This window comes from Hyposmocoma kahamanoa, unplaced genomic scaffold, assembly GCF_003589595.1.
Source record: "Hyposmocoma kahamanoa isolate Upper Pololo Valley unplaced genomic scaffold, ASM358959v1 95, whole genome shotgun sequence".
NCBI classification, from domain to species: Eukaryota; Metazoa; Arthropoda; class Insecta; order Lepidoptera; family Cosmopterigidae; genus Hyposmocoma; species Hyposmocoma kahamanoa.
Genome location: NW_020654972.1, coordinates 4,605,557 through 4,629,401, shown reverse-complemented (window position 1 = coordinate 4,629,401; position 23,845 = coordinate 4,605,557). Strand labels below are relative to the sequence as shown.

Sequence of the window (23,845 nt, the reverse complement as noted above, 5' to 3'; positions counted from 1 at the left end):
TTACAGCAAATACTGAGTTAATGACCTGCCAGCTGGCATCATCGAAGTATTTTTATGCTTAGTATCTAATCTACTAATTTTTGGGAAATAGTTTTGAAATTTCCAATCGAACCATGAAAACAACTTTTTTGTTAACTGCCTTCGTGGCTGAACGGTTACCATGCTGGACTGCCCATGCAGAGGGCCCGGGTTCGATTCCGGCGCCGGGAGAAATATTTGTATGGTCTACATTACTGTTCTGTTTTGTCATTGTAATTTTTAATGTGCCATAAAGAATATTTCATTAATTCATTCATTATTTCTCTCGTGAGTTTAGTGTAATTTGTGGTTGTCGATATGTGTCCATGACGTCCGCGACACGAGATTCCAGGAGTTATTATTATTGTGTCAAAATTTTATGTTAGATTTATTCTTTAACCGTACATAAGCTATTACGTTATTATTCTAAACTAAAATATGTAAACACATAAATTGAATTAAAGTGAATTAAATTTTGGTTCGCAAATTCCCTTACAAAATGCGTTTTTTTTGACGGCTAAAAAACAATTTAACTTTTTTCATAATAATTTCTATTCTGTGTGTGATATCAAACAAACGCTTAAAAGGTTTGAAGACTACCCGACACCAATAGAATATTATTCTAGCTATCTGTATCTCAACCATGAGAGTACGACTAGCGAGCGACGATTAGCGAGCGTCCTAAAAAAAGGCCAGGTCAAGAGTGTCCTTAACCGACAAGTGTGTGCTTTCAGCATTGATTCGTGTTGATGAGGCAAAAGATGTTTATTTAGATCATAAAGGCAAGGAAAGGCTGTGGTTTCAGCCCGACGGTAAGTGCATGTGTAAATTTTTGTATAGCAATTTGTATTCTTCTTGTGACCGCTAGAGGCGGTATTTTTATTTATGTAGGACTGCCAACAAGTCACACATTTAAATATTTTTAAAGTAAAGTGGACAAACATTTACTGTAATAAAATTCTTTTCCAAAAAAAGACTTATTGGTTCCTGAGATAGTTTTTGTATCTTCTGTGGTTTCGGAATTCCCCATAAGTTCATTTAAAAAAAAACTCGATATAATAAAGAGCAGTGCGTACTGCTCTATCTATACGCTTGACAAAATTGGCAAATAGTTTACGCGGTCCCTAGCGACAATCAACCCTGTATCTCATGGTAGAGGTTTAAACCTCTTACTTATTACTTAACCGTATCGTGATGATAGTACGATGAGGTACTTAAGTACCTCTCATCATCACGATACGGTTCAGTATCGTACCGTAAATATCAATAGCGTCTATAATAATATTTCTTCTTCAAATCGAAAAGCCGTGTTGCGTATTTCTGAGCCGTTAAAGGTGAACATCGATCAATGTCTTGCATCAAAGAGCTGCGATGTAACACAAATCGACTTAATCGAGAATGTGTCGAGTATCAACAGTACACTTGGAAAAACGGAGTAGTAAACATGTTACCAGTACGCAACAGACCTATTATTATTATCTCAATAATGAGATGTCTAAAAATAAGTAACATAACTAACTATAATTTTTGCGGTTTTGTTTTGTAAGGTTTTTTTTATAAAACCAGTTACGGGATGAACAAGTCGTGCGCCTGATGGCAAGCGACACGCCTGTCCGTAACAGTGTAGTGCCGACACAGAGCTTTAAATAGCAAAGATCTGAGGGGCACTGCCACATTGCCCGTCACCCGGAGACATGTGCCTGTAATTTCACCAGCACCCTTACCCCTCAAAACCGGAACAAACAGTAATATTCACATTACTTCTTGGCGATAGAAATAGGTAAGGTGGCAGTACTTGTCTGGTGTTCGACTACAGACAAGTCTTTCACAAGAAGCTCTACTGCTACTATATGGATTGTTTTTTGTCTTTTTTTGTAAAAGTTGAGCGTTTTTTTGTCACGTGTAAGTATATATGACAGTTCCTATTATTTTTAAAACGGCGTAGATATGTAGTACAAAGTGATAACATTTTTAAATTATACAGTATAGGACTAGAGGCGTCATCGATAGGCAATCCCCTCTGTCAAGGTACAAGCACAAAACAACTACCGCACTATAAATACTACTTTCAAATCGATGTTTTTTTTTATTTCCATTATCGAATTCATCGCGTCAAGTACGCCACGAACATGTCGTCTTGCACTATACAAACTTGAAAAAAATCTCTGCTGCATCCAGTCTAGCCAAGAATGGAATTACATTCCATACATAAGCCTATTTTTTACATTAATTGCTAATTTTCTATTACATGACATTATTTCACATTGATCATTTAATTTATAGAATGCATACAAAATATTTGAATATATTTGAAAATTTGACATAAACATGCCTATGAAGTTCCCTATTTACTAACAGGCAACTATAGACAAAAAAATGCAGTACTTCATGGACACTGTTTTTTCGTTATACAAAAGCGGCGCGCTCTTTTAGCTCCTATTTTTATCGACAGATTATGTAACGAAGTTTGTTCAATTTGATTTCTCCGTCGTATTGTATATTAAATAATAATGTAATAAATTATAAATAATGAAAATGAACTGTAGTTGCTTAATATAAATCATCATAAATCATGCCGTACTGTAATAAAAAAATAAAAATAAAAAGTAATACTATAAAGAAATATTTAGATTTAGAACAAAAACTATAGAGTCGATTTAATGTTAATCTTATCTTTAAAATGACTTTTTATTAAATGTTAGTAATAAATAACTAACAAAATATTGTTGTATTCGTTTTATTGTTTGGAGTTATCAATTATAATAACGAAAATACATGTGCCCGAAATAATGTTTGCTCGAATTTTTGTAATCCCAAATGTACTTTTTTAGGTTATTTTAGGAATATTACAAAACAAACTAACTTAATCTTTTCTCTGTAATGAGCAACCAATATCCCCTAAAAGCATAACGGTTTTGTTATAAATCGGTTTTCGAGATTATGAAACTTTGAGTTTACTTCTAGTTGGAATGTAGAAATTCGAATCATCGATACATTTCTTACAGCACGTCATAACTACCAAACAGAGAGACACAGCTATTTTCACATTTACAATATTTGTATGTACCTATATATCTGCACAACTCTTATCACTTGAAGTGAATTCGTATAAAATTCTACATAATACTATAAAATTAATTAATATTTGTCATTAAGGAGATGGAGTACCATCACTCTCATGTTCCAGTTGTTTTCACTAGACGCTAAATATGGTGCATTTTGTTAATTCCAGTAGAAGCTGAATATGTATAATTTTTAGGCCTTTAAATTGTGGCAAACAAAATTAAACAATACTGCAATGACTTTACAGTTTAAATTAAATAAAAAGTTATATACCAAATATATATATATAACCAAAACGGTTTTTTAATATTTCTATAAATGTCACTACGTTTGTAGAGGTTAACTCCGGCTATGCTTGTCACTGGCTCTAACGCTGACCGCGAAAAGCCATAAACTGAAAAAAAAAACCCCCGGACGTTTTTTCGCGGTTTTTGGATTAGACTTTGGATTGTATTTATTGTCATCCATTTATTGATAAGTCAATGGGCAATCTCCTCTGGCAAAAACAAGTAAAACAATGTTACAACCACTGTTACACTACACACAAAATTGGAAAAAGAAATTCACTACATCCAGGCTAGTCAAGAGTGGATTTACATTTTTCATATACCTACATGATTAACCAGTACGTAACACATATCGACACCGTCACGTCGATAACTTTCCGTCTCTAGTATATTCATGAGAATCGATTTATTTTTACAGGCCTATTCTGTGTACAGACATGACATGAATGTGTGTTTTATCTGTGTATCTGTAAAAATAAGCTAGTGTTGTAAACTTTTGTTTGTGTGAGACCATAGTGACACAATTCAATTTTGCACTTGAATGCACCTGTTTGCTTGTAGTACTACCCTCCGCCCCTCAAAAAGTGGCAGAAAGTTTTGTTCGAGATATAACGCCAACAGCGCCTCCCGTCCTATATGCTCTAAGCCGAATAGTGTTTACTCTGGTCTTAATAATATCCGGTTAGAGAAGTACAGAACACTGCGAACTGTTCCACGCTGTAGTTGTGAAATAATAAACGTAAAGCAAATTGCATTGTACGAATTGATTAATCATCTTAGTAAAAAAGATAACAATACCACTGTCAACTTATTTATTACGCTGATGGTACCAACCACCCGAGAACTGTGATCAAATGTGTTCTGTGACTAAGGCTTGTTTACTGAATGATTGAATGTGACGCGGAACTGTTGCCATTGAATGATGGGAAATTAAGATCTGTTTATCGGCTGCGTGACCTATTCAGTCTCCGAACGTGTATTATGTACTGTGCCTACCACGAGTTCACAGAGACAGTTGTGTATTTTGAAAATTGGGTATTGTGTAAGAAAGAGCACGTAGCGCTCACAGGAGGACGTAACGTTTTATATACAATTTTTTAAAGCTGTTGTTTTCTTATTTTTCTGATTAGATGCATACTACTTATAGATGAATACAACTTGCACTGAACTGAGTCACCTTAATCTTTAAGGCTCATAAAAAACAATACAAAACAAAACGAGAAAAGAAAATGAAATAAATTACACAGTAGGCATTAATAAACTTAAATGCTAAGGATTGCCCTATGGAGACCAGTCAGCGAGTTCGAGAATATATCAACGGTTGAACTGTACTCCATTATGTAACCTGCAGTGGTCGGAATTAGTAGAGTTAAGTTAGCTAAGCTACAGAATAATGTGAACACCTTCCTTCCTACGAATTCCGGAAATTTTCGGAACCGGGGGTATACTCTCGTTCTTCGACCGAAACAATTACTGTCCTATAGGTAATACTCGACCAAATTAAAAAACAATGTCAAGTATGAAGTTTCATTCGCATCGTGCATCATTTTTAGTAGCAAAAGAGCTCCTTGTGAAAGAGTTCGTCCAGGGAAGTACTGCCACCTTACCCATTTCTGCCGCCAAGTAGTAATGTGATCATTATTGTGTTCCAGTTTTGAAGGGTAAGGGTGATGGTGAAATTACAGGCATGCTCTGAGTGGTATTGCAACTGCCATGTCACTTAGTATTATGAAAAAAAAATCTTTATTAATCTAGTTCTTAGGTTTTCGCGATTGTTACATATTGGAAATTAAACTATTTGTTCGGATCTTAATTGCGTATGTATACATATATGTTTTTCAAACAGTCAACCGTGACCATGGGATCAGTAGAGGGCCTGAAACATCAATTTGTCCGGAAAATATCATTTAAATTTTTAGTTTTAATGATTAATTGATTACGAAGTACTCCTGATATATCGTAATTAATCTTATTCTACCATATTCGTATCATCTGGGCACAGATATCGTCTACAGGTGCTTAAAGTCATAGTCCACTTCACATATCTTCAAAGTACATGATACCACGATTTATGATTTAAGACTACACGGGCATTACTTGCAAGATGTGGAATAGTCCTTATTACCTTTTCCCTAAGGGCTTGGAAGAACTTGGCTAAGGAAATTGGGTTCTTCAAAAAGTGAATCATCAATCAGGGCTCTAAAAGACTTGCCACGCATAGGCAGCTCCTCTGATATTGCAAATGTGTGACTCACTCCTTTATTTCCTATTGTATATAATTATAAAATAAACAACATTGCTTTCGTTGTTAAAGTTGTTGATAATTAATTAATTAAATTGTGACTGTCTAGTGGGATCCTTGACTTTGAAAAGAAAACGTGAACAAAATAAACGAATGTAGGTACTCATTTTGTCTACGACTTGCTTGTTTTTTAGAAGTTAATGAAATTGGTTCTATGAAGCTATTATTTAGCGAATTTTAACCCTTTTTTGCTAAATTTGTGGCTTAATTTTGAACTTGCAATAAAAAATAGAGTATATTAATATTGCGTCTTAAATATTAACATTTCATTGCCGGATTTTGAAATAAAAAAGCTAAACGCTAAAACTGTATTATTTCAGTACAACAACAACTATTAAAAAAAATATCCAACTTCCTGCTTGCTAGAGAAAATTTTATTCCTACCAATTTACCAATTGGCATTGCAACGAGATTATTGTGGATAACAATATACAATACCATAATATACCTTTTCACCTTCATTACTTAACGACACTCATTATTTTCTTTTTGCTGTTCCTTTTAATATTTCTGCGTTTTTCCATGGTCAATAAGTAATATTCTAGAACTGTCTATGTTATGCTATGTTTGAGCTGTCTATGTTATGTTTGAGGTACGTATGCAGAACATCACACCTTTTAAATTTTGGTTCAGTTTTACGAGTGGACGCTCAGATGCTCATACAGGTACAGGGAATTCCCAAATTTGAGATGACAGGAAAGGTAAATTGTGCGGTCGTCTAACATATTACTATTATAGAAAGAAATTTACAATACATTTTCATTTTTAGATATTAAGTATATTTACAATTCTAGCAAAACATTCCGGAATAGCAGTTATTGAAGAATTCCCTTATCAAAATATTATATTGGAATTCCCTGCCTCCAGACTTGTTTCCTGAACGGTATAACTTGAGCCTTTTCAAGGCGAGAATGAATAGGCATTATTTAGGAGTGCATGCTCCATGAAAAAAATAATATAAAAAAACAGTATTTTACACTATAAAATACATGAACGACAGTTATATAAGAAATAATTTCGATACGTCTAATGAACACTACGCCAACTTTATTTTTCGGTCATTTTCTGTTATTTTTGTAAACTGCCTATATTATACATAAATTATTTACTAATATTATGCTCCTCCAAATTTGTGAACGAAAATGAAGAGCAAAAAACAAAATTCAAGAAATAAAACAAAAGTAATTTTGTGAACAAAAACATGTACAAAATAAAAACAGAACAGGGGCTTACCACAACCTCTTAAAACAATATTACTTTAACCTTATATTGACTTTTCGTACCATAACGAGCTTAAAGTAAGCTTATTACAATGTTAAAACTACTTAGACCATTTTTTTCCATCCTCTAAGTAAAAGTATGATGTTTTATTGGCAGCTTTGTGACTACCGGTCAACCCGTGACCACGGAGCGTGCAACCGTTCCGAAATATCGGGAAAATAAAAAGAAGTCATACCGTGGTAAGAAACCTGATATTCGTGATAATCATTTAGTGAACCACGACAGTCTTAAAATCTATGTAATATTATTTTCAATTTATTGTCTCGATATTGATTTGTAACGATTCAAAGTTAAGTTGAACTTATTTCTTTACATATATCTCTTCAACATTTCGTTATTTTTTTATTTAATAGCACATAGGGAATAATTTTTCGTAGTAGGCCCCCAGGTCCAAAAATGGAATTGCTGTACAGTGTTCTTTGAAGGAATCGATTTATTAAAAAGACAGTAATACCCCACAAGTATAGTCTTTATGAACTTTTTTATGTCTACGGTTTACATCAAAGAGACAACAACGCTTACATTTTCCAAGTTCTAACGCATATCCCTGCGCGAGCAATCACTCAACACGCGTAGTGTGAAAAATGTCGTCGCCAAAGCACTGTGGAATAATAACGCATCTGAATATTCGGGGGTGGCAAATGGCAGGGTGGCTTCTTGCAATCGAGCGTTGGGAACGGCTGTGAATGTGAAAAAGGCGGTCGATAGTTTGTGATTTGCGAGACGTATACTGAATGAAACTTATACAACTTATACAATCTTTATGACATATGTAAGCAAATTACACTTGAAATCGTCATTTTCATTAAACTCTACTGCTCATTCGGAAGGCAGATTCACACGAAAAGAACAAGAAATAATTTCTAGGGTTGCTCTGTGTAAATAAACATTTGTACACATTTGTCATTTACAATATTTATTTGAAACATAATACATCGAGATAACCTGCAAGAGCTAAACGGGTCATTGACACGGATTTTTCTCATCTAATTACGTAGAAGCTGTAACCTTTAGCAGAAAGTTTTTGTTTCACTGTAGTTTTAAACCTCGTGAATGGCAAACTTTGAATATCAACCGGAATCTTATTATAGAAGTATATATGTATTGCTTCTTAAATGAATTTGTGACTTGAGAACAGCCAGTTTCTCTTTATACCTCATATTAATTTTATGTATGTTAGTATTTTTCATGAAGTAATTACTATTCCTCTTAACATTAATATACCTATAATAATTATATCAGGATGATGCAAGCGTGCCAAGAAGATGACTATTAATTCTTTTTATTTTATTAATCGACTTCAGAAACGAGGTGGTTCTCGGTTCAAGTACTTGATAATTCGATGTTCGATCGATTTGTGAACCGATTTTGATTATTGTTTTTTTATTGGAAAGAGGGTACCTCAGAAGTGGTCCCATTTAAATTTGAAAAAATATTCCACCCCTAAGGGTGGCAAACCAAGGGTTGAATGGTCAGTTTCTTTTTTTTAATAAAAATAATTTATTTTTATAATATATAATAACGGGAAGAACAAACAGTGCGTCTGGTGGTAACATTGTCACGTGTATCTACGCAGTTGCAGTCCCTTCAAAGTTTTTGATAATTTGTGAGATATATACATATTATAATAATTATATCAGAGGAATGTGCCTTCCGACTATGAGTATTTCAAGGACAATTTTACTAAAGCATCTATGAAATATTTATTTTATTGAATATCATGTTCTTATTACCATGACATACATGATATTTCTTGTGTAAATTCTCCACTAGTTTGTAGTTATTATTGATAAAAGATCGAACTCTTACCTCGGAGTTCAGTTGTTATTTTAAGGGTGATAGCCTCGAAATGAGAAAAGTCGCAGTTTCGAGTCAAGTCAGATCGACGGAATATTTCTGTGTTGTTCGACATTTGTATCAATAATAACTATGAAATAATATTTTTTGAGAGGAGTTTTCAGTGTGTAAATGTATATTTCTAATTCCTAATTATAGCTAAGGTTACAAGGGTAATTTTGAGGTAAGTTTTTTGTACTCAAGTTTGGTGACAATTTCTTTTTATTTAAATATTTATAGGATATCATCATGAAGTGTTGTTTAATATTCGAGTGTGGTAACCTGAAAGATTCTTTAATATTTCACGATGATACATTCGAGTCATTAAATAATAAAAAATGTCACCAAAATTGAGTACAAAAAACTTACCTGAAAATTACTGAAAGCCCAAAACACGAATTTATTTATATATTTTATCAAATACAACTACAGACTACAAATAATACTTAAATTATTTACAAGTACATAACAATATAATATCTGAAATTGAATTATAACTATACGCAACGTCAATGTTAGGCAAATAAAAAAAGGAAACATAATAAAGACAAAATAAAGACATAATTTTTTGCTTATGCTAGAGTACAGTATTATTTTTATGATACTAAGTGACGGGAACAAGTCGTGCGCCTGTTGGTAAGCGTCACGTCTGTCCATAACAGTTGCAGTACCGCTCAAAGGGCACTGCCACTGCGCCCATCTCACCCAGAGACGTAAGTTGACAAGTCCTATGTGCCTGTGATTTCACCAGCACTCCGGAACGCAGTAACGTTCGCATTACCGCTTGGCGGCAGACATAGACAAGGTGGCAGTACTACCGTGGACAAACTCTTTCACTAGGAACTGTACCTACTGCTACTACAAGTGTTGTTTTGAAGCATTGAATATAACACGGACGAAAAAAAATGGAAGTGCCTTAAGCCTCGATAACTAACAGAACCGATGTCGCCAAAACTCACACATTTTTAATTTGAAACACTACAAAATCTTAATGTTGATTGGTTGTAGTTCCAAATTTAAAAAGAAATATCAAATTCTGGATTGTTAATATAATTTAAACTTTATCCTGTTGGCATATCGTTGAAAATTCAATACCATTAATTCCTATTACTTCAAGTTACGACGTTTTGATATTATATTGAAATTTCAATCAATGTGCTGTCATCTAGCGGTTCATTGCTTAACGATGACGAATTGGAGTTATTAATTTGTTCTCCAAACAAGAAGCGACCATATTGCAGGAGTATAAGCTTTACTTTCGTTTCTTGTAACTAAAAATATTTCTATAAATAGAAAATTGAAAATTTGTTAAAATAAGACTTTTCGATGATATGAACTACCATCGCGGGTAATATTTATGGTGCACCTACCATTTTTGCACTCCAAAACAGCACAATAAGGCATTTTTCTAAGATTTTAGAGAATTTGCACGAAATAATTACTCAACCATACAATACAAAGCGAAAATGGCGGATTGAGCTTAGAAAGGTTTTTCGAGACCTATAGTTGGCACGCGTCAGACGCGTAACTAACCACTTCTGCTGTATTTATTGTTCTGTGGAATACTACATAAAAAAGGTCATGGTGGGAATATTACATATACTATTATATGATACATTCTGCATAACGATCCATTTTGGGAAACGTTCTCTGTGACAACTGCACTGCAGCATAAACTGAGTCATTTCGATATCAGAATGATGGTCTTTTTCACAATACTCACATATGCACGAGTTACCTGTTACAAGCTCTTACATTTATTACGTAAAATGTCACGACTCATGACATTTCCTTCCCGTCTGAGATTTTTTAGCCTATATGAGTCAAGTTGTTACTTTTCATATTATAACTTTCTCACGCTTCACCCTGCGTTTCTACCTTCGTAGTTTTGACCTTTTACCGTATAACGGTTATTATGTGGTTTATACTGGTTTGAGAAAAAACATTGAGTGAAATTTCATCAAGTCAACCACAATATACTTAAAGTTTTTCCGTATCTTAATTTTTTGACGACCTCAGTGGTTAAACGGTTTGTACTGTGGGCTGGATGAGAAATTTCGTCTTCGATTCTCAGTAGGACCAATTTGAAGAATGAAATATTTGAATTTGGTTCTGGTGTGGGTGTTTTAGGTAGTGTCCTAGAGTGATTTTTTTTACGGTTAGCGACACGCCTGTCCATAACAGTTGCAGTGCCACTCACAGCTTTGCCTGAGGGGCACTGCCACTGTGCCTATCACCCTGAGACATAAGTTGACAAGTCCTATTTGCCTGTAATTTCACCAGCACCCTTATCCTTCCAAACCGGAACGCAGTACATGCCTCTTTCACAAGGAGCTCTATGAAATGAAAAATCTTTTTTGTAAATCGGATATAGTTTCTATATGGAAAATTATTATTTTTTTACTATAATACCCAACCCATCAAATTCTATATACATATATTGTAATAATAATAATAATAATAAAAAAGAATAATAATTATATTATTATCTCTCTCTGTCTCACAAATTTATATAAATGTGGCCTAAAATATACTAAATAAGAAAGCCTGTAACGTATACCAAAGGAAAACCTATCTTAAGACATTAACTTAAAAGCCAAGGTGACAAAAACTCTTCACCTTTTTCTACTTTTTTCCGGATGTGACCGTACCAGGGGTGTTGACAAACGAGCAGCCTAGGCCCGCCTAATGAGTCGCACCCTGTATCACCTGTCGGCTGAATAAAATCATCCTGTGCTGTATAAAACGACTATCTGCACGATGTTATGCGAGACAATTTGTTTTGCTCTCACTGTAGTCTTAAGGCGCTTTTTCACCGGAGCTCGTGTAGTGAACGAACAAGTTTGTTCGCGAATATTTGGGCACAAATACGGATCACTACTTACGTCCGATAATAATACAGTCGTCCTTACGATATCTATGCCATTTAAGTCTATTAAATATTCGAAAACACATTGTATGATATAGTATTAAACTATTTCCACGTAATGAATCGTAAGCTACAAAAATAGGTAGGTACCTTTTTTCATGTATCACTTTGTTATTGTGTAGGTCTATCGTACTCAGCGGTATATATCAAATTCTATTTCAATACCTTTAGAATCTTCGGTGTTAAATTCATTTTAGTTCTTTCAATATGTTAAGACATTCCACTGTATAACTGTGAATTTGCGCTAACGATTCTTTGCGTAGCAGGTTTTGATGTCATAATAATTTACAACATAATAATATTATGTGACAACCATACCAATTGCCTGGTCTCAAACTAGAGAATTCCTTGTACTAGGAATACCAGAGCAACGGAATTCACTCCGGGGCATTACCCGGAACACCCAAACTGGAACCAATTTAGAAAAGTTCATTTCCCAAATTGATCCTACTGGGAATCGAATCGGGGACCAGCGCCCACAATGTAAACCGTTAGGCCACAGAGATCGTCAGTACTTATATGTTTTTTTTATGATATCAAGTGACGGGACGAATAATTTGTGGGCCTGGCGGTAAGCAAAATGCTTGTCTATAATTATTGTTTGTATATTAATATATTAATTTTTTGACGACCTCGGTGGCTTAACGGTTTGTGCTGTAGACGTTGGATGAGAAATGTCCTGTTCGATTCTCAGTAGGACCAGTTTGAAAAATGAAAAATTTGAAATTGGTTCTGGTGTGAGTGTTTTTTTTTCTCAGAGCTTTAAATCACAAAGATCTGAGAGTCATTGCCACTGCGCCTGTCACCCAGAGACATAAGTCGACCAGAACCATGTGCCTGTAATGTCAGCAGCACCCTTACCCTTCAAAACCGGAACGCAGTAATGCTCACATTACGACTTGGCGGCAAAAATAGGTAAGGTGGCAGTACTTCCCTAGACGCTCTTTCACAAGGAGCTCTACTGCTACTACATAAAGTGCTATGTGCGATGAACGTCTGAGAATAATGTAGTTCCTGTGCGAATGTCGGTTAAACGAATGGTTTTAGTGAAAACGTCCCTTTATAGAACTCCCGTGTATAAGGGGAGAGTGTAATTTTGGTAATTTTAAAAGGTGCAATGGATTTGTCGCTTATTTATGAGGTTAATAAATTACGAGGCTTGAAGAAGACAAAGTTTAAGTTCGTGTCTCAGATGCGGTTGTTACAATTTTTTAAATTCGTGTTTCAAATTAATAAATAAATACTGCTTCTTCTAAATACGGTAGGTAAGTACTTTGAAGCACTGATGTCTACTTAAGTACGTGTCAAACCAATGCTTGCAATGCAAAAGGCACATTAAAATTTGTTACGAATCACTTATCAATTTAAGTATTGGTTTAAGACGTACTTACATTTAGTGCAACTAGATGTAAGTATATCGTTCCTTTTGTCACACATTCAGGGAAATAAAATATTTACATTAATAATGTATAAATACTGAGTTAATTAGATTTTGGTGATTGCTGCACAATGGAAATGAAACAATTTTTAACCAACTTCAAAAAACGAAGGAGGTTCTCAATTCGACTGGTTTTTTTTGTATGTTACGCGATAACTCGGATTTGTGAACCGATTTTGATGATTTATTTTTGTTAGAAAGAGGGGTGGCGGAAATTTAAATGGGACCACCTTAGAAGTGGTCCCATTTAAATTTGAAGAAATTCCACCTCTAAAGCTTTCTACACTCCGAGCCCGCGGACCCCGCGACACAGCTCGGCGGGTTGGTGTCGGCGGCCTTATTTCTAATCTAATCCTATGACATGATTTTAGAAACAAGACCTCGGTGTGTAGAAAGCTTAAGGGTGGCAAACTAGGGGACTTTTGAGGTCGGTTTTTTAGTACTCTGTAGTGAGATTATTTCGGATCTATTTAATTTTTTATTTTTATTTATTTTATTTTATTCGGAACAGCAACAGCGATTACAATTAATATTTTTAGGTGACGTTAGACAGCGCCAATTACAGTTATTAATTAATGCAAGTTAGTGCATTCTCATTTTCAAATACTAAATTATGGTAAAGGGGAAAAAAAAAAATAAACACAAAAGTATAACAGTGAAGTGAAACACTACGAAGTATAACAGTGAAGTGTGCAATCCGTGACTTACAAAAAAGCGTGTATTTAAAAAAAATATAAATACAAAACAAAGAAAAACTAATTCTGTAAGTGGTACTTAGCACTATATTCAAATTTGATTTATTCCCAGTAGTTCCATGTACTCAGTTCCACATGGAACAATTGAAACCCAAAGTTCGTAAAGAGCCCAAACCTTGGTTTGTTTGAATAAGCAAAGTTAGTTAGATCGTACAAAAATTAAGAAATAATTTCCGAACTTGTCCTGTCGGTAATATAGACATACGTATCGATGGTACATCCGGCAGGAACAGTATATAAACACGTCGTAGGTGTGAAAATCGACAACCCAAATGACAACCCATTCGATCCCATAATCCCAGATCGGATTTGAGGTGATACCACCGAAAGGGGTTTGCACCAATCCAATGATATACATTGTTATACCTTTGTTATGATTAAGAGCATGAATTTACATTTCGAGGATCTAATTTACAAACTTGAACTTAACAATATAATTGAAGGCAAACGTAATGTGGGCCTTCTTTTTTAGCTTGATTAGAATTATCTACAGGTCGATAAAATTAGGATGACGTACCTAAATTTGTGGCAGCGTCCTTTGTTCGGTCTGTGCGATAAAACAATAAATATGTTTCATCACAATTGCACGTAAATAGTATGATTGCGTGCAGGCTAATTTGACAATGAGAAGAAAAAATGCTCAAGGGTTTTATTTGGGGCATTATAGTCAAGTTAGCCTGCTTACAATCATAACATTTACGTGCAGGTGTGATGAAAAACATTGTATGTTTTACGGGCGGTACGGAGTTTACGAACCTCGACTCCGAAAGAGTTTCGTTAGTAATTCTTTATTTACCGCCTTTATAATACACAATGACCTATTACATATTTGCGTTACCATGGCGTTACCACTTATTAATACACGATCATTGAAATTGACAAATAGTTTATAAATGACTTTCCGAGTTAATTATACTAATAAGTTGCATAAGTTAATTTTCACACCTCCATTCGATGAAATTACGCCCTACGGACAAAAATTTCTATTGGAACATACAGTGTCGAGCAACACTTTCAGTCGAGAAATGGTTTCTGTAAATTTCTCATATTTTCGGACAAATTCACCGAAAATACACTTTTTGGTGAATTTTTATACAGTTGTACTAATATAAAGTGAAAATAGACAAATAGTGGTGTCACACCCATTCCACAATAATCGTGAGTTATTAAGTTGATTTCAATTATTACCATGATATCATAGTAATAACTGAAAAGTTAATTAATCAATGTTATTATATAATAACGTTGATTAATTAAATATGTACTTACATATCATATCATACTTTAGTCTATATAATTTTAACAGCGATTCTCAATTTCACCGATTGTCTTCCACCACTGGTTCATAAAGTTTGAAATGTGCCATTTTATTCAAGTCAAATTTTAAGGAGAAAACAATTGTGGAATGCAAGCTAAATTTTTTTTCATACCAGACCTCATTGACTTTGTAGTCAATGAGGTCTGGTACCTTGTGGTAGTTATTATCAATTTATAGAAAATTATTAAAAAAATAAATAAAAAACTTACAAGCCTATGCTAACCGGCGGGTAACGGTGGTAACTTTTAACCGTAGTGGTAACTACGCGTAGCTTGATTGTTTTTAAGCATATTTGTAAATAATTAAATGCCCAATTAAAATAAAATAACAATGAAAATTTAACGACACTCTTTATAACGCTTTGCCGACACAGATCAGGCGTCCATTTATACAGTCTGTGTAATGAGGAAGTAAATACGAATTGCAAAAACACAGGTTGTTTAAATTTCTATAATCCCAAAATCCCGGGATTAACGTGTCTATTTTCAAGTCCAATTCGGCACGTTCGCGACTCGACACGACGTGGACGTAGGAAATTTAAATTATCGATACAGCTACTTGGGTATGCGGGGTGTATCCGACAGGCGCGACTCGGCTTCAGCGAGTGATCGCTTTTATGATAACAAACAACGTGAAGATAAACAAAAAACTTTGAACGGCGAAAGATTTTTAATTTTTTAATACGTGACCTCGGCATAATAAAGCTACGTGTCATATGTCAAAAATACTTTTATCACATAAAAGTCTTAAAAATAATACCAACTATTGCTGAGGTTCTAAAATCTCTCACTAGCTGTCACTAGCGGTGACAGTGAAAGATGTTTCACAAAAACACATAGGACAATTTCGACAATTCGATAACTTGACCCGTAGCTCAGCTGGCAAGAGCAATACTACGGTGCAGTACGGTCGTGGGTTCAAGTCCCAACGGGTCGAAAAAGTTTTCTATATGTTCGATCTTTGTATAAATCATAATAATACCAACTGTACGCAACAAATTATGTGAAATTTTATAACTCTCTTAAGCTTAGAGATTATCGATGGATTTCATTCTGGAATCTTTAAACTTATCTAAAAAGTTGTCATTTTGCAGATGTGACCTTGTTACACCAAAGGGTGCGAATTTCTGATTGATTGCGGGCATATACCACATTAAATACTAAAATGAAGGTCTATCTTAACTTCCTGGTAAAATAGTTACCAAAGCGTCGTCGGAAAATTACGATAAATTTAAATAAACATTCTAATTTTAAACGGTTCGAAAATGTAGACATGTAGACGGTTCAGTAGCAGATAGCAGTAGAGCTCCTTGTGAAAGAGCTTATCCAGGAAAGTACTGCCCCCAAGCAATAATGTTTATAATTACTGCATTTCGGTTTTGAAGGCTAAGCGTGTTGGTGAAATTACTGGCACCACTAGCCTCACAACTTTTTCGTCCTGTCACTTAATATGATAAAAAATGTAGGCAATTTTAATTGGTATTAGCAGTAGAGAGAGCTCCTTGAGAAAGAGTTTGTCCAGGGAAGTACTGACTTACTTATTTCTGCCGCGAAGCAGTTTCGGTTTCGAAGAGTAAGTTTGCTGGTGAAGTTACAGGCGCATGTTACTTGTCAGCATATGTCCCAGGGTAACCGAGGCAGTGACGGTGCCCCTAATATCTTTGCAATTTAAAGCTCTAAGTTGCACTGCACGTGCTATGGATAGGCGTGTAGCTTACGATCAGGCGCTAACTTGTTCGTCCCGTCACTTAGTATTGTAATAAAAAAAAAAATAAGATAATTAATGGATAGTAACAGTAACACCACATAAATAAAACAAACAATAGTTCGAAACCGCAAGACCGACTCTGTAATCTTATTGTCGCATTTCCTTTTTCACAAGGCGTCGTATAGCCAATAACATTTCTACCCTCTTGTATTGTGTATGAGTGCGACATTATTTTCATAACCGCACCTCCCCCGCTCCCCAAAATCCCCCGACCTATCATAAACACTCATCTCGCAAAAGCTTTCCCTTTTATGTAAATGATCGTTTAGCATGGCTACATAAATTCACGCACGACCAACTGACAAAATGTACGCTGCTAAACCCTTTTTGTAAAGTGACACTCGTTTTTGGTAAGGAAATTGCAAAGGATAGTTAATAAAGGGAGAGCTAATAGTATACATCCCACGCTACATGCCACAGCATAGCATCAGCAGACCATCTCATGTTGAAATTGTACTAATGGTATCGGTCACTTATCCTTGACTAGAATACTTTAATAGAGACGGAATCTAGGAAGCTATTTGCTGTTTGGAAGGTCTCATTACTCTGGCCTGTTCAAGAAAATACCATTGGACCGTAGGACCGTCGAAACAAAAAAAGATCTGTAACAAATGCTTATAGAAATTTGTAAGATCTGCTAATTCGATCGTAGCTCAGTTGGTAGTAGCGGTTGCCCTAGATTGGCATTGTCATTGACATGTCGACACAGGTTTGAGTTCTATCAGATCGAAGGAATATTGCTCTGGGTTCGATCTTTGTGTATTAATAAATTATAACAAAGTAGTGGAGTCATTTTACAAATAAATAAATGGATATCATAATAGCAAAGCATGATATTCATTATAATCAATATTTCCATAACATAATATGTATTAAGCTTTATTGTTCTTCAAACCATGCGTAGGGCTCCATCACTCGCTCAAGGTTACGCGATAAGTGCCTACTGCTGAGTGCGCCGACGTCAGCGCAAGAGCTCATACATGTCTTTCATTTATGAGCATTCGGTTCGGCACTACTGCGCATGGCGGGCAACGTTATTTTCACCTCTCTGAATGCGTGCTTAGGTTCCTTTTTCCTCATAGTGAGCGCTTGGTGTAGATATTTTCGATTTTATATGCGAGTGATGTATCTGTTACACAGTAACCATAGTAACTAATAAGTAATGTGTGCCATCAGTTTATGAATTACGTATTTCCTACTCGGTATTCTCTTTATGTGAATATGATAAGGAGAATCTTGTTTTCTCATCTATGAATAAAATTAAATGGCGACCGTTATCTAGCTATGTGTTGTCCGGCCCGTTCATTGTATAGTTTATAATCCGTTCTTGATATGTGACCTCATGATTCCCTTCCTGTTATATGTAGATGCATAATATGTAGATAATGTCCGTGTCAAACAAATCAGAATGTTCGGTGTTGGGAGTGATTAATGATCTTATATACAAGGAGTGATCTAAGAATTATATTATAATTATAGGTTACTAGCTGATGCATGCGACTTCGTTTGCATTGAATAATTACTTCGAGTAGCCTATTGTATTACTCTAATTTTCATAGTTTTATTGGTTCTCCTTCATCCCCTATTACAACCCCTTTAGGATTTCTTTTTGTTGCAAAAAGTGGCCTATGTCCTGTTCCTAGGTCCCATCTATATCCATAAAAAATTCATCAAAATTGGTTTAGCGGTTTAGGCGTGCAAAACGTAACTTACTGAGAGAGTGAGAGAGACTTTCGCATTTTTAATATTAGTTTGAATGTTTGGATTGTTCTTTGGGAGTGTCTGTGACTTGACCACAATCTGATAACATTTAGACAAATTTAATTTTTTTGTGGGCAACATCAATATAGTGGGAAAAAATGTACTAGATACTTTACATATTAAATTGATCAAAATTTATGAAACCTCGTCCACTTTTTAAGATCTGTATAAATTTGCACGTGTGACAGAGAAGCAATGTTTAACAGTTAAACAAAACAATGTGTGAATTAATGGTAATACGAGTAATAGAATAATTTTGCCAATATACTTTCCGCTGTTGGGCAAAAAAAAGAAAATTTGAAATTGTGTCTATTTAAATTTTCATTCTGAAGAAGACAATTCCCGCCATTCCACTTCCATCTTTTGTTCTTCAAATGAATCAAACGATTAAGAGCCGCCAGTGTTTATTACGTAATAAATTTATTTTTTATTTATGTTATTAAAACATGGCGGCATCAAGTATTCCAGTTTCCGCCAAGTCTACTCACTTCTAGTAACACCTTTTTATAAGGTATATCATGTTATTGTATTACCCTGTAAGATTTGAGACCCGCTTATAATTCGTGGATTGTCACTCGGATGCACCTATGATTCGTCGCTCATTTTGTGATAAATATTAGAAACAATCTTTCTTGCTTGAGATCGAAGGTGTTTCTTCGACATCTTTGCAACAAAATAGTGACTTTCAAATGAATATATTATTGATTTTATTTCTTTAAGTGCGGCCACTAGGCAATGTCAGTTTCGATGAATGCAGTCAGTTTATCAAAACCAAAATAAAAATTCATGAAAATATTTACTACGGGCAGCAACTAACGTAGTTTACACTATTATTATTTTTAATTCTTTCCGTTAAGGCAAAGGTTTAAAACCACACAAGCCAAGTTTTGGTGAATTGTGAATTGATCCTAGTCTGATGTGACGACGAGGCTTAATGCGAATAAAATATAATGGACTGAGGACTTGGCGTGTGCCTGTTTACGTAAAATAATTGTCTCAGAGGAATCTATCTTACGAATGTGTACTGTAACTGGGGCGTAGCTTGGGTTGCGTAGCGAGAGGTACTTTTATGAATTTAAACTGGAATAATGTTCAAAATATACTTTATTGCACTTTTTTACATGCTTTCGGCGTTGGGTTATATTTCGTTATATCAAGATGCTCTAAGTATTCTTTTCTTACTTCATTTTTCAAAACACATTCTAATTACAAAACTATTCATTCAGCCAGTGATTCTACTCATTCAGTAGAGCCTCGACTACAGTACCTAGTAGTGTTTAGTGAAATTGACGATTTCAAGTGTGATTTCTTTATCTAGGAAGTAAGGATAATTTGATACCGAAATTGTTCTGGAAATTATAGAAAGTGTAGCGTTCATTTTCATAATGTCGAATTCTTATTTAAGGTATTTTCGAAATGATTATTTTGATGCCAATAATATTCAGTGTATTAGCTGTTTAAATTTCTTATGAAAAGTTGAAAGGATCTAAGATCACAACAGAGTCGACCTGAATACATAAATCGTTTGCACAGAAAGTGGTTTGCTTCCACGTTTAATATGCGAAAGAAAGAGTGGAATTTGTTTGTATTTCCCCAGTGATATAACCAGAAATCAGATGAATATGTATTTTTTCGGTGAACGTGTACCATCCTTTCGTCTACGTCATAGGTTCCCAAACTTTTTGGCTCACCGCTCACTTAGGCTTAATGCATAATGAACTTTATGATCAATTGTGTAACGTACAGACTAGATACGAGCCAAAATCTTTCGCGGAATGCGCAAGCGTTCTCGATCATACAAAAATTCCCTTCCATTCCGTTCCGCCATAATATAAATTGAGCCTTAGGCAAGATAAAAAAAATTCAACGCCTACCACCACAAAAAATAATTGAAAATACGAATCTTTTTATATTAACACAAAAAATCACAAGGAAAAATAATATGTGTAGTGTAGTTTATACATCATTCAGGTTTTTTTTAATGCAGTAGCACCCCCTGGACAGCACCAACCCAATTGCTTCCAAGGCCCCTACCGCCCTCTAGGACTTTTCAGCGTCCACTGGGGGTATATGCTTTGGGAAACTATGGTCTACATCAACAATTTCATCAGATAAGTTAACATAACATCGCGTGTAGGATACACTTCCATACTCTCAAAAACTAATTTACCACTGAATAGGTAATAATAATAATAACGTACACACCCAACATAGCCCCGCACTAGGGAATCCCTGTGTCGCGGGTGCCATGGACACACACATAGACAATCACAAATTATACCCAAACTGACGAGAGAAATAAATGTAGGCCGTAACCGTTCGGCCACTGAGGCAGTTTTCAGTTTAGGTGTCTATGGAATATTATGCTTTTATTTTAAACAGTAGTGGTTGTATCTGAACCCATGATATCGTAGCAGAACAGCTGGTCCCTTATGTCATCCCATCCTCCTCTGGCACGTACCGCATCTGGCGCCAATTCTGCCGGAGTGGCTGCCCCATTGACACCCCAGAGGTTCACCAACTTAACTTCATTTGGAAATAAATATTTAAACGTGCGATTTAGCCGGAGCTGAACAGCCCGTAAATTTTCAGCACCTGAAACGGAAAACACTCGCTGCGCTGCACAAGTCACCATCTCCGCATAACCACGTTGAAAATGATTCATAACATTGTACAACGAGTAACTCCAGTCATAATCGTTGTATGTACAAAAGTGCATAGCATTTGCCGTGATATGTTGCCAAAACGTACGGTTGAATGCCAAGCCGAATGAGTCCAGAGGTTTCCACGCTTGCATATATAAGATATTAAAATTCGAGAGAACAACAGATCCAGGTCGTCCAAACGTCACTAACTCCACGCTTGAGAAAAAATAAAAAGCGCGTCGCATATAACGTAGCATATAGATAAAGTCAGGTGCTATATAATGGTACTCCTCAAGAAATACTACAGGTCCACCAAAATCAGACGAGATATCGAATTTCTCGAAGACATAATGCGCTGTCCACCACCAGTGATGTTTTCTTTCCGCTTGGAAAGCGTTTCTAGATGAACATTGTTTCTTTGAGTCATTTATGCAATCATCTTTATCTCTTCCTGGGAACTTGTTTTCATATAATTGCACTGAGTACGGGTAATACAGCTGCAGGACTCCGCATTTTTTTATTGATCTGACCATGGTATTTACGAGGTCACTGTAGTAGCTGTGTGAGAATATGAGGAGAACTTCTTCAATGTGACGTGCATTCTGGAGCGATGTGATTAGATTTTGCAGGCCAGTTATATCGCGGTGTACTTGCACTACGATAATAAAAGAATGCTCTTTGAGAAGTCTGAAACGTTTCCAGTTTCTAACCCGTGAATATAAGTTGTGATTTTTAATCCTCAACCGCAACTTATCTGGGTCTGTTAAAGGGGCTGAGTAATATTGCAAACGAGGTGATATATTGTTGATGTGGTCTGACCAATCGTGATAATTTTCACCAGGTTCTGTCTTCCAAATTGTCCTTATTAATAATACTAGTGAGGTTACAAGTAATATTTTCATTAGAAGTATAATTTTCATTACGTAAGGTAATGCTTTTTTACACAACTTGTACTTCACTTCACTTTTTATTTTTATGGCTCCATCAATATGAGAACTGATGATTTTGCCAATGTCACAGTTGAAAGAAAAAAAAACGAAACAAAAAAAAATTTTCACTAAGCTCTAATAGGACATTAACCGGTGTTGGTAAGTTGGACTACGGGAGTACTCAGTTGAGGATGTAAAACAAAACAGCAAAACAATATTTATGAATATTGGAAAACAACGTGCTACAAAATATGTAAACAATAAACAAAACACAAAAAAAAGTTTTTCTTAGTTTGGAAATAGTGAATAAATCATTTGACATGAACATGATTTGAACCAGCCTTGACAAATTCTTTCTCTTATTTGTTTTATTACTGGCACTTCGCGGTGCGCATTTGTGCGACTGGAAAACGGGGACTTATTTACGGAAAATAATGGAAGCAAATATAATTTGGAAAAAAGGATCAGAGATGTGGAAATAATGACAAATATGTAAAAAAATACATTATATATAATTACAATAAATTTAAGTACAACTAGATATATTTATAATTTGACACAATTTGCCGATGGGTTGTTTTTTTTCCATTCTATACAATGATTGTACAAAAACCATAAACAAATATCACTTTTTATTTAAAAAGACTTAGGATTCAACGATTATTTGGTCCCATTTTCGTATAAAAGAAATATATGTAGCAAAGCTTACGAACCGATTTAAGTACATAAGATCATTCTTAATAACTAAACATTAGCAACCAATAACCAAGAAACAAGATGGCCTCTACTCAGCATTTGCCAGGTTGTGCCCGCATAACGACTCGAGACTGATAATTTGTGACGTGGACTGGTGAATATAGCCAGATGGAGGTGGTGAAAAAACTCATAATGTGACATAGGTTGTTGGCAATAATCCCCGCTTCACCCACTAATGGCTATAGTCCCGTAGTTTGTATCATACCCATTTACGGCCTACAACTTCGACGATCTCGTCAGTTCACCTCATTGTAGGATGTTCCACCTTTGCAATTCAGCTTACCAACGATGTTTGCCACGATGGCAATTTACATTTTCCACAGTTTAACAGACACCTCCGATAGGTTTGTGTACGGTCATTTACATTAGGCTCTGATGTCGATGTGTACGGTAGTGCAATTCGCGGTCTTGGTATAATAAAGTCACGTGATTATAAGACACCGGTGGTTTTATCACGTCGTAAAAGTTATAAAAATAACACGCACGATTGAAACAAATTATGTATATTATGTGAAATTTTATAATTCTCTTATGTGAGGATAAAAAAGTTGTAGACTAATTTCCTTCGTAGAATCTTTAAACCTCTCTTGTGAAAAGTTGGCACTTTGCAGATATGGCCTTATTACGCCAAGGTTGCAAATTGCATATCCGGTAGATATGTTTTATTGGATAATGTTATATGCATTTATTTGTTTTCCTTTGGCATTATCGAGAATATTCCATTGTTTTAAAGTTCATTCAAACACAGCAAACCTTCCTA

General features: G+C 35.1%; 2 protein-coding genes across 2 annotated transcripts in view; one reads left to right on the top strand and one right to left on the bottom strand.

Annotated features, from left to right (window-relative positions):
• The window catches only part of LOC113238232 (protein sprint), a 380,231-nt gene that overhangs the window by 24,653 nt on the left and 331,733 nt on the right, over positions 1-23,845 (top strand). The window lies entirely within an intron of this gene.
• LOC113238313 (alpha-1,6-mannosyl-glycoprotein 2-beta-N-acetylglucosaminyltransferase-like) lies at positions 21,130-21,933 on the bottom strand. The gene has a single exon (XM_026475151.1). It carries the CDS (start codon positions 21,931-21,933, stop codon positions 21,130-21,132), a length of 804 nt encoding a protein of 267 aa, XP_026330936.1.

What these genes read in the sequence shown, in the direction of transcription:
- LOC113238313 (XM_026475151.1), bottom strand. Translation starts at nt 21,933, where the DNA reads ATGGTCAGATCAATAAAAAAATGCGGAGTCCTGCAGCTGTATTACCCG.